The sequence below is a fragment of the Zingiber officinale genome, chromosome 1A, assembly GCF_018446385.1.
Source record: "Zingiber officinale cultivar Zhangliang chromosome 1A, Zo_v1.1, whole genome shotgun sequence".
NCBI lineage: Eukaryota > Viridiplantae > Streptophyta > Magnoliopsida > Zingiberales > Zingiberaceae > Zingiber > Zingiber officinale.
Genome location: NC_055987.1, coordinates 77,346,083 through 77,357,789, shown reverse-complemented (window position 1 = coordinate 77,357,789; position 11,707 = coordinate 77,346,083). Strand labels below are relative to the sequence as shown.

At 38.3% G+C, this 11,707-nt stretch overlaps 1 protein-coding gene across 1 annotated transcript; it reads right to left on the bottom strand.

Moving 5' to 3' along the window:
- Nucleotides 1-10,160: 10,160 nt before the first annotated feature.
- LOC121998886 (xyloglucan galactosyltransferase KATAMARI1 homolog) lies at nt 10,161-11,465 on the bottom strand. The gene has a single exon (XM_042553880.1). It carries the CDS (start codon nt 11,397-11,399, stop codon nt 10,161-10,163), a length of 1,239 nt encoding a protein of 412 aa, XP_042409814.1. The 5' UTR covers nt 11,400-11,465.
- Between the last annotated feature and the right edge of the window lie 242 nt (nt 11,466-11,707).

The window sequence follows — 11,707 nt, the reverse complement described above, 5'->3', positions numbered from 1 at the left end:
AATATCTAAAATCTTGCTAAGTACTCTATGGGTGTTACACTAGATGTGGATGATGAGAGTGTAGGGACTTGTACTATGGAGGCAAGGACCCAAGAATCACTATCTGTGGTTGTACATTTACCTGAGCCAAAACCAGAGTCTGAGCTATTATTTGATGATGAGGAGGTCACAGTCATCATTTTAGAACCTCCAGGTACCTTTCAACATGACAAGGTTAGTATTTCTTGTGATTCATTAGAAGATTTTATAAAGGTACCATTTATTGATTTTGTTGGATGTGATGCATTTCTTGAACCATGTAATGTAGAAACTAATATTTTCCCATACTTGCAAGAGGTGTTGTCTTTTGTTGATTTTGTAGGAGAATATAAGCTTCCGGAGTGGATGCTTAAATTGAACCGTCTTCAACCTCCGGGACAAATTTTCAAGGAGCACATGGTGGGAGGAGAGGTCTTGACCTCAATGCACAATATTTCATTTCCAACTTGGATTTTGCACCTCAATCAACTCCAACCACCGGGAAGAACCATTCCAATACTGGCGTGGATTATACTTCTAAATCGTTTGCAACCACCTGGAATAAATGGGAGTTCGTTCCTTATTTTTCTTTTTGCTTTATACGTTTCTTTTGCTTTACATACTTTACATTCACATTTTGCTTAATACCTTGTACTTTGTTTAGTATACATAGCATCTCATTTGGAATAAAATTCTCCATGAAATTGTTCTAGTAATACTTTTAAGATGGTAAAAGTTCTTTAATTTTGACCATCAAGTTTAGGTCATTTTACATGATTGAATACTTTACTTGCATAATATTGGTTAGTGTGGTGATGGATTCCATTTTGATTAATTGAGTTTGATTGCAAAAAATTACCTAGAGAGAACCACTTTAAGCCTATACTTAATTATTCTTTTGTGTTGCATGCACTCACAACAATTGTAACTCTAGAACTTGCTTAGTTTCTTTTCAAAATCATAATAATAATTGTATGCATGAACATGATAAAGGATATTTCTTTCCTATTCTTTGATTTCTATTCTCATTCTTTGATTTCTATTCCTTCCAAATTCTAGTTGGAAAAAAATTCACGCAACATTGTTACTTTCCACCATATTTGTTTTGCCTTCATTCTTTTGAGAGTTTGGTTGAATTCTTGATGAGTTAGATTGCCAAGATGGACAAATTTTAAGTGTGGGGGTCATGTTGCATAATTTGAGAATTTTGAAGATTTTGCAAGGATTCATGAAGTATTAGTTCAATTTCTTTGCTATTGAATTACTTAGTGGAATTTTGGAGCTGAAATTTTTTATGCAATTTGATTTTCCTTGCTCTTGTTGAAGTAAAGAAATGATTTGAAACACTTTGTGATGAATGGACAGTGGAGAAATCTAGAAAATAATGATGAAAAAAATAACATTGATAAATTGAGTGTGCTATTTTGGGAATTGTTTATGCCAAGATATTGATTGAAGATTTAGATAGTGATTGAACTGATTCAGAGTGCCCATCTTGTAGTGTCATTTGATATTTTCTCTACTAAGAAAGAAAGAAAAAAGAGAGAGAGAAAATCCACTGGAAGTACATTCAAGAAATCAGCCCCATGAAACATGAAACTGCATCAAATTCAATTATGTTTTGTGCCAACTAATCATGTTGCTTCTAATTGAAAAATGAACTGAACTCAAGTCCTATCAATTCAATGCTAAATAAGATCTCTTTTCAAGCTGAATACTTCAAGTCTTAACCTAAAATTTTCCTAGAACTAGAGTTCTGAAACTAAATCCCTTGGATTTGATTAATTGACTGAAGTGCTGGAATTTTGAACTGATATGCAGGGAATCTGATGTGTTTAATTTGATATATGATCACTATATAATTGGTTAACTATTAAAGATTAGTATCTAAGTTGTAATCTGAAAATGCAGAATTTGATCTCTGGAAACTGTGAATGCAAAACTAGAAAAAAATTCAATTCTGAATTGTTGTTGCTGGGCTACTTTAAGCTTGGTTTGGTTCCCTACCAATGCAATGGAATGCACTCCTCTAGCTGGTTGGAAATGATGGTCATATGCAGAGGAAGAAAGGAAACAAATTTAGAGTCATAGATTCTGAATTCTGAAATCAGATTCTGTTGTGTAAGTCTGGGATTTGTGGAGCTGAGTTTACTTAAGTGCAAGGGCTGAATGTAACTAACTGTTGGGGAAACTGAACACTCACCTTCATTGAGTCCTATGTGAGTTTGAAGGATGATACAAGAAGTTCAAACAGTTGTTTACCAGACATAAAAAAGTTTAGAGATAGCTACTAAAACTTAAAGTGATGTATCAGTTTCAACGTGACGTGCCAAGCTCTTGTTGCAAAGGAAACTGCACTATAGGAAATAAAGAAAGATAAAAATTGTTCAGTGCTAAATTGGAAGCTTGTCTTCAGATTTTTGGAGAAGCAAAAACCATACAAAGATGGACAAAGCTGCAGAAATTGAAGAGAGCAAGATGATAAGAAGATTAATTCAGTTGTAATGCATTGAGCTGAAATCACATTGAATTCCAGTTGCTGAAACTTAATACACGAACTTGATATTTTCTGAATTGTTGAAATTCTGTGCAAGCTGCAGGATTAAAATCAGAGTGCTTGATACAAGTTTTGTGCCAATATCAGTGAGCATTCTTGAATCTGATTTTTGAAATTGGATTATAGTAGTTGGTATAGTTAGCAATTCCTCCATCTGAGCAGCAAGATGACAGTGCAGAAAATCCAGCAAGTCAAGTTTTCAGCAGTCTCAGAATTTTAAACCAAAATTCTAAGTGTGGGGGAGGATTTGGACAAAATCAGAGGTCTTAAAGACTTTTGATGGCTTCATGAGGGTGGATCTTTGATTTTGGAGCATGATGTAGAGTTTCTCTAATAGGAAATTTATGTATTGAAGATTTCCAAGTTTTATATTGATTGAAGTTGTTGATCGGTTGGTTGATTTGTTTGGATGTTGCATCAGTCAACCTCTTTACAGCTGGTCCAATTGGGAATTAAGGTGATGTATCAAGTGCAGGGAATTCCAAAGAAGAAATATGGGAAATAAAAAGAGCTAGATATTTCAACAATTAGAACTATGAAGCTGGATAATGTAGAGGTTGATACTTGTAGGTTAGAATGATGAAGAATATTTGCTCTAGTGGTGTAAGATCTAGTAACCATCTTCGATAAAACTATTACAAGAAGAAAAAAAAATTCTGTCAAACTGTTACACGTGGAAAAGCATAGAAAGTGGTTACTGAATTTGTTAGTTAATTCTAGTGAGAGTTTCCTAGCTGTTGGGAAGCCAAAAGTGATCTTTAAAGAATTGTGATACATGAAGTTTGATTTCCAAATGCTATCTATAACAAAAAGAGAAAAATAAAAGAGATACAATCCCTATTGGAAGTGAAAAAAAAAAGAAAGAAAAAAATCTGTTAACAGTTGGTTTCCTTTACTGCTAGAAGTGATCTTAGCAATTCACATTTCAATGGTTGCTGGAAATTGAATTGGTCATAGTATCTTTGGTTTGAACATAGGCAACAAGCATTACACCAAATTGCTTCAGTTGATGATGAAAAACAGCCAATAGACTCTAAATTGACATCTGAAAAGAAAAAAAAATCTGAAATTCAGAAACCAGTGTATCAATTCAACAAGTTGTGTGCCAGGGTTTTGTTGCAGATTGCTAATCAATGAAAAATGTAAGTAAAGTCTTTACTTACTCAGAGGCAAATGGTGTTTTACTCTTCTCAAGTCGTTGATGATTCAAAACTTGTCAAATCTAGTAATCTGAATTCTGAAATCAGATTTCTGGAGCTGATTTCTAAATTGACATGATTCAGGAATGGATGCTACACCAAATTTGTTTGGTTTTCCACCTATACAACATGATAGCAATTTGGATATTTTGTGTGCCAAGTCCTCTTCGTGGTTTGATCAGTAAAGATTCCTAGTGAAGCTCTTGCTCTCTTCTTGTCTTCCTTACCAAATTCTTTTATGGTTCAAAATCTATAAATCCAGGAAGCTGTCGTCTGAAATTGTTAAGTTGTGAATTTGATCAACATTGCTGCGTGCCAAATTTTTAATGCAAGCTTTTGGATAGTGAAAGACTAAGAAGTGCAATTGTCCTTCCATTGTTGTTTTTCTCTTCTTAGTTCTGAATTTAGAGAATACAATGGATTGAAAAAAAAATATAAAGAAGAAAATAGAAAAAAAGAAGAGTGATAAGGAGGGTAGAGAATCTGAAACTAAAGTTACTGATTCATAGGAGTTGCTGGACAGCTGTGTCAATTTTATTGAATTTCCATTCTTATTAGGAGAGATTTGTTGTTGTGTTACTGCAATTGTGTGGATTTTGCAAAGAATAGCACTAATTTCGTTTGATTGAAGTAAGGATAACGGTTAAGAAAGTTTCTGATTCTGTTATCTGTTTGGATAGCTGATGTTGCTAATGAATTGCTGTAACATCGATTTAAGTCATCTTTGAAGGGCTGTGACCAAAAGCTGCAGAATTTGAAGGGAACTGAAGAATGCAACAGCTGCTGATTTCTGCAATCTATTATCTGTTCGGCCAGTTTTGAAGTCTGAATTTCATATTCCAGAATTCAGCATTGTTGTGGCTGTTGGGATATATTGTCATGGTCAGGTTTTATTGGAGATCTGATAGGAGCTATATTGTTCAGAAATGGATAGTTTTCTGCTGCATTGGGAGACACTTGTACCTACAATACACCACAGAAAAGAGGGAGACAGAGATCAGATCTGCAGAATGAAGAATGGAAATAAGAAGTGTGCCTATAAGCATTTCAGTTAGTTATGATTTGTTTCATTGTCCGAGACGGTCAATGTTTTAAGTGTGGGGGAAGGGAACTATTTTCCATTAGCTAATGTGAGATTGTTTAGCTTTCAAAGTGATGGAATTGAGTGTCAAAACAGTGAAGAAAAAAATTGGCAAATCAAGAGTATCAAGAATTTTGGTTTGCCATCAAATTGAAGGGGAGGTTAGCTTGGTATTTTGAATTGATAAAAACAAATGGTATTCATCTCTTCTCAAATCAAAATGGTCAACTCATCAAGTATATTCCTCTAATACTCTCATCTTCTCATTTTCTTCATTGAATTCTTTTCTTTTGCCATTTCATTCACTTTCATTGTTTCTCTTGATTCCATTAAAACTCTTAATAAATCCTTTTGATTCATGTATGTTATGTTTTATAGTGGCGGAGAATAAGAAAATAAGCAAGCTTATGGTAGTGAAATGTTGTGAGTGACATTGAGTTGAGCTCCATTTATACACATGTTTGAGTGTGAGAGTTAGAATAGGTAAATACCTTGTGAGATTGCATTTTGCTTAATTTTTCAATTGGATTGAAACCACCATACCTACTTATTATTATTTGGAATGAATTCATGATTATTTGTGATCTTTAGATGGTCTTAGTTAAATTCTTTTTACTATCTTCTAGGTATTGCTAGGGAATTATTGTGGAGATGAATTTTAGTTGTTTTTTTTGTTTTGTTTGCTTGCTCGGGATGTGCAAGAATAAGTGTGGGGGAATTTGATAACCATCATTTTGTCACATTGTTTAGGATCCTAAACTCACGCTTTTGAGTTGATTGTGTGTTTAAATCCACATTTATATAACATGTTAAGAGTATGAATTGATTTTGATCTTTGATGCAATATATCATCTATTTATGGACTTATGGTTAATCATTTGAATGTGGTCTTGTAGGTGATCGAAGGGGCAAAAGATTAGATCAGATCAGACCAAATTTGGCTCAAATCTAGGGCTAATTGAAGAGATCAAGCTCTTAAGCAATATAGATCGTTCATTCAAGATTAAGAGGGATCTGAGCCATTCATCAAGGATCTGGTTCATCCGAGCCAAGGGGAAGTAGATCACGGCTATCGATCAAGATCCAAAGCTTTTGGATCAGATTTTGAGCAACTTCCACCATTGGATCGATCATGAGAAATCTCAACCGTCCATTCAGATATCAAATCTAATTTAAAAGGGAGAAACTACAGTGCCATTCGGGGGGGATCATCAATTGCTACAGTCTGCGTCAAGAAACAGGGAGCGCAAGCTCGCTCCGACGATCTTCTTCCTCGATCCATTCCACCGCCGATGGTCAAGGGAGGTCAAGGGCGTCCCTTCCTCCGGTCATCAGCCATCTTCCAGCCGGCGACGCCATCTCAACCATCTGAACACCAATTTCTACCGCGACATCGTGCGAGGAAGAAGAAGCAAAGAAGGTGGAGGAATTTGGTGGTTTCAGCCGATTCACTTTCCTTCCGACCGGCGATCTTCCTTTCTTGAAGCTTCTGACTCCTCTGATCTCTGCATCGATTTCTAGTTTCAGCTGCGTTCCATATGATTTGATCGGTTGTTCATCACTTGTGTGCGCCGGACATCTTCGTCCAATACAATCTGAGTAAATCTCCTTCCATGTGACGAATGGTTGGCTTGATCCATTATGCATCTGATTTCCATAATTCAATTTGTTCTTGCCTTGTTCTTTCTTAGTTTCCATTTTGTTAGCATTGTTTAATTTGAGAAGTATTAGTTAGTTTCATTAGTTTAGTTGTGAAAGGAGTTCGGTTTGATTCTGTTACATGACCTTGATTCATGTTTGCCATTTGTGACTTTGCTTACTTCATGCTTTGATCTTGTTTGTGTTTGATTTTTGTTCTTGCTTGCTGTTTGTTTAGAATGCGAATAGGTCAGATCGGTTTCAATTAAGTGCTCAAGTTTCCTTAATTGCTTTGTTCTTCTTTAATTCATTCCATCAGTAGTTTAGATAGGCTATCTTTTACTACTTGTCTTTTAACATTTATAGTTTAAAAACTCAAACCCCATATTCAATAAATCAATCCTAAAATACCATCATCATTACATTCGTTGGGAGACGACCCGAGTCATCTCTATGCTACATTAGTGTAGAATGAATTTGGTCATTAGTTCTTTTGATACTCATTTTACGACAAAATTAGGGTTTATCAGTGACGTGCGTAGATTGTATACTCTTGTTTAGCATGTTTTGACGCACATTCACATACTTTGAGCATGCTTTATCTATGCATTTTCGTACTTCCAGCTTTCCTTTCAGCATATTTACTCTTTTTGTTCGGAGATCAGCTTTTGTGCATTTTCTGTATACAGGGGTCAAATTTGGTGAAGGATTCATGTTCGAGGCCAAATCTGCAAGCGAAGCTAGAGAGGAAGGCGCTGTACCTGAACCTTACACGGCCCTACCATGGGGAGTTGCCCAAGCCGTGAGGAGATCCTTGGCCATATGGTTGCAGCAGAAAAGAAAGTGGCTTCGGTCGTGTGAACCTCACACGGCTGTGCCAAGATTTGAAGCCAAAAGAAGCCTCGGCCGTGTACGCCACACGGCTGTGCAAGGTTTCCAGAGGCAGAGGCAGTGCAGGTCGTGTAGATCTATACAACCATATAAAGGGAGTTGTGGAAGAAGCATGTCACGGCCGTGTATCACACACGGTCGTGTAAGGTAGGTAGAGAAGGGAGTGGCCTTGGCCGTGTGAACCTCACACGGCCGTGCCTCGGGGCCGTGTGGCGCCCAAACCTTCTCTCTATATAAGGCCTCCTTCATGAATTAAAAAGGGATCTTCTCCCTTTTTGGGGGAAATCAAGATTTGGGCGTTCCTCCACCATCTTAGAGGGATTTTCCAGCGATTCAAGGGTGGATTTTCAACGCTTCGACTCCAAGATTGTGGATCGGATCCGGAGATGGTTCTTCATCATAGATAAGCTTTCTTTCTTCCTCTTCTTGGATTTAGGATCAAGAATGCTTGTAATCTTCCTCTCTTCGGATTTCTTTCCCCATTTTATGGAGTAGATTTCTTTGTTCTAGGATGGAGGGAGTAATTTTACAGATGATTTGATGTAAAACTCTTGTAGATATGTCAATTTCCTATTTCTATAATTTTGCCCTGTTTGTTTCCATTCTTTCTTGTGTGGATGGTTGTGATTAGAGCTTAATTACCATGCTTGATTGAATTTTTGGCTTGTAGAGGTAATTCCTCATTCGATTTTCTGAGGGGCGTACGTGACAGACATGCCCGTGTAAGGACGTTTGAGGGTTGATCTTGAAGGTGAAATAGGATTATTCAAGGGGGTAGGATATATAGTATGCATAAATATTTGTATCTTTATGCTGTTGATGAATTGTGAATTCCTATGTTGATTATCCGAGGGGCGTTCATGATAGGAACAAGCCCGTGTAAGGACAACATAGATTCATACCTAATTGATCACATTTAGGTATAGATTTTAGTACTAGGCCGGTTGTCTATTGCAAGAGAGAACCGGCAACCTTCTACAAATAATGGACAATTGAGGAATAAGATTTGGTAGATCATTTACATTTGATAAGCTTACAAAGAAACCAAAACTCCTAGAATATCCCTTATCATTGCCCTTATTCTTGTTTCTTATTCTTTTGTTTCTATGTTTTACTTTTCATAGTTACACTTTGCTTTTGTGAATCAATTGATTAGTTGTTTAGCTAACTTGCATTGAGACATCTTTAGTGGTTATTCCTGTCCCTGTGGATACAATATCTTTTATTATTACTTACGACATTTTCATACACTTGCGGAGAGTCAACACTTGATAGTTAGTATGATCACTTGTTCATGCATACATACACGCATTACCATTTGTGACTTGATGTTATTATTATATCGTATTGCCATTTGTGTTGGCTTGAATTGGTTCCATATCATATCTCCTATATTGTCACTAGAAGGTACCGCCCGATTTGGTGGACAAGTATACCCTCGAGGTGTGACACAAGGTCAATCAATAGGTTTTAGTTAAAATCTACTGATCAACATAGAGACCTCATATTATAATCATTTTAGATCTTTGAGATTTCTGAAATTATAAGGAGTCCAAATATTCTCTCCATTACTATTTTTGACTTTCCTAGGGGATAAAATTTTTTTTTTCCTTTCTATTGGGTCTAATATCTCCTCATATCAGGCTCACGTTGAGCCTGATATGAGGAGATATTAGGTCCAACGCGGCCCATAACAAGTCTAAGGAAAAAAAAAGAGAATTTATTTTTTAAAAACCTCTGGACAACCTCTAGGAAAGTCAAAAATAATAATAGAGAGCATATTTGAACTCCTTATAATTTTAAAAATTTACAGGACTTAAAATGGTTGTAATTTGAGGTCTCTAGATCGATCAGTGGGTTTTGGTCGAAACCCACTGATCGACCTAGAGACCTCAGATTGTAACTATTTTCGGTCTTATGAATTTCTAAAATTACAAGAAATCTAAATATACTCTCCATTGTTAATTTTGATTTTACTAGTGATAGTCCAGAGATTTTTTAAAAAAAATTAATTCGTATTGAATAAAATAAAATAGGTGAGAGAAAAGAATAAAAAATTTAATTCATATTGAATAAAATAAAATAGGTGAGAGAAAAGAAGAAAGATATTTGATTATTTTCCACAAGTGAGTAGGAGAGAGAGGTTGCATGTAGATATAATTATGAGAGGGTAAAATAGAAAAATTAAATATATTAATACATCCTTTAATAATTATCAAAGTAAAGTATCATACATCTTTTAGTAATTAAAAAGTTAGGTAAAGTTAGGTATTTTTTTTTTGATAAATTGCCAAATATTCAAATGGATGTTGATGTTTTAATTCACAGTGGCATTACTATGGATAAAATTGAAGTATTTTAAATGTAATCTTCTATATATATATATTCAACTAGCTAGCTAGTTGATGTGGAAGATTTGCTTATGCCAAATACACAAAATTGACTTAAGCGACGGAAAAATCATGATGTAGGTTTAATCAGAAGGCGGTGGAAATAAGTATGAATCAGTTTCTTTTCACCTTCTCGATCCATCTTTTGTTTCTTTAGCTAATGATAAAAAAGAAAGTCAAAACAGCGAAGGTGGTGCTGAGCAACTACTATACGTACTTTAATTTATCTACAAAATGAGGAAGAAACCGAAGTGTTAAAACAAATACAAAAATATATATATGTATGTATGTTTGCTATATAGGCCTTAATTAGCATCTCAACCCGAAGCCATATACTTGATCGGGTCGGATCGGGGATCGGGGATCGGACATGCTTAGATTTAATGTTAATTCCTCCCTTTGCGGAAGAAACGCTCCCACCCGGCAATTTCCTTCTCCCTCCCCACCAGTGCATACTTCCATGTTTCCCTTTCTTTGAAAACCACCGTAGCTTTTCTTCTTCTAATATCCCTCACCCTTTCGATCACGCCGGCAATTGCCACATCAAAGGCGTCCCTCACCCCTGGCGGTCTTGCTCTCGGATCCGCATACACCAACCTCGGGATCATCCTTATCACCTCCTCTCTCATCGCCCTCACCACCTTCTTCTTAATTTTCTTCAGTGCCTCCTCGATCCTCACATTCCCCTCCCTCACCTTGTCCTCCGGGATGAATACCGAGTACCTATTGTAGTTCCTCGGCAGGTGCCATAGATACTGAACGTAGGCCGACCCCGGGTGGAAGAAGACAGGCACGCACCCGGCCACCATGGCGTCGAACATCGACCGCCGTGTGAATGAATCCCCCTGCGGCTGGAGGCAGAATACGGAACGCTCGAACATCCGCATCACGCTGTCCGGCGAGTGGCATTTGCTGTAACCGATGTTGCACTCCAGCAACTTGCACTGTCGCGACTGCCGACACTGCTCCATTGCCTCGTTGCGGATCCATGCAGTCTCGCCTGGCCGCGCTCCGCCTGCGAAGGTGAACAACCACGGCCTCCGTGCCCGCCGCATCTTCTCCTGCCATGCTCGCACCTCGCTATCCGTCGATGGGTGGAAGTAGGTCGGGTAAGGTACTCCGACGTCGTTTCTCTTCCACGGGCTCGACTCGATCACTAGCACCGTCAAATTCTGTGCCTCCGGCAGAAGCATCAACTTGTTTCCCCAGTCATCGTCGTGATCCGTCGGCCTTTGGAAGTCCCATGTGATGCGCCCTGCCACCATGAAGTGGTCCTGTCCACTCATGGCCCCCCACTCCGGCTTCGACCGGAGCCAACGGAATAGCTCCCGAGGAGTTGCATCGCGGACTGCCGCGGTGTTTGGAGCCCAGAGGTATCTCGCGATGTCAAGGCCGGCATAGTAGGGTACAAATATGGCAGCTGCGAGGGAAGAGTTGGTTGTGAGGCACTCATACTGCCGCATCCGGTTATGGAAGATAACGTCGAGCGCGAACTGATTTGTGGCGTACCATCCGCGGCCGGAGAAGACATTGCCATTTTTCTCTAGCTTGGGTCCGAGCCCCGCATTGGACGTGTACCGACACATATCGGTCCACCGGCTTAGCGTCCGGCAATGTTGGAGCATCTCGATGTTGAACTCCGGCGGAAGGTCGTGCACGAAAATGTAACGCCCGGCGCAGCGATCATCTTCCTTGACGATGGAGCGTCGAGGTTGTTGTTGCCGTGGCCGTGGTGGAGGCGACCGCGGTGGAGGGGTCCTTAATGGCGAAGGCGGAGCTGGAGGTGGAGAAGGTGGAGGTAGCGAAGTATGGGATGAAAGCAACCCGACTGGCATCCCAACGACAACTACAGGTTCCTCGGAATTCTTAGGATATAGGATTAAGAAGAACCACAAAGCACCGGAAACCGTGACGAGGAAGGCGCAGAAAATGG

Bases quoted from the DNA above. Each gene is read 5' to 3' on its own strand.
- LOC121998886 (XM_042553880.1), bottom strand. From the start codon at position 11,399: ATGCTCCAACATTGCCGGACGCTAAGCCGGTGGACCGATATGTGTCGG.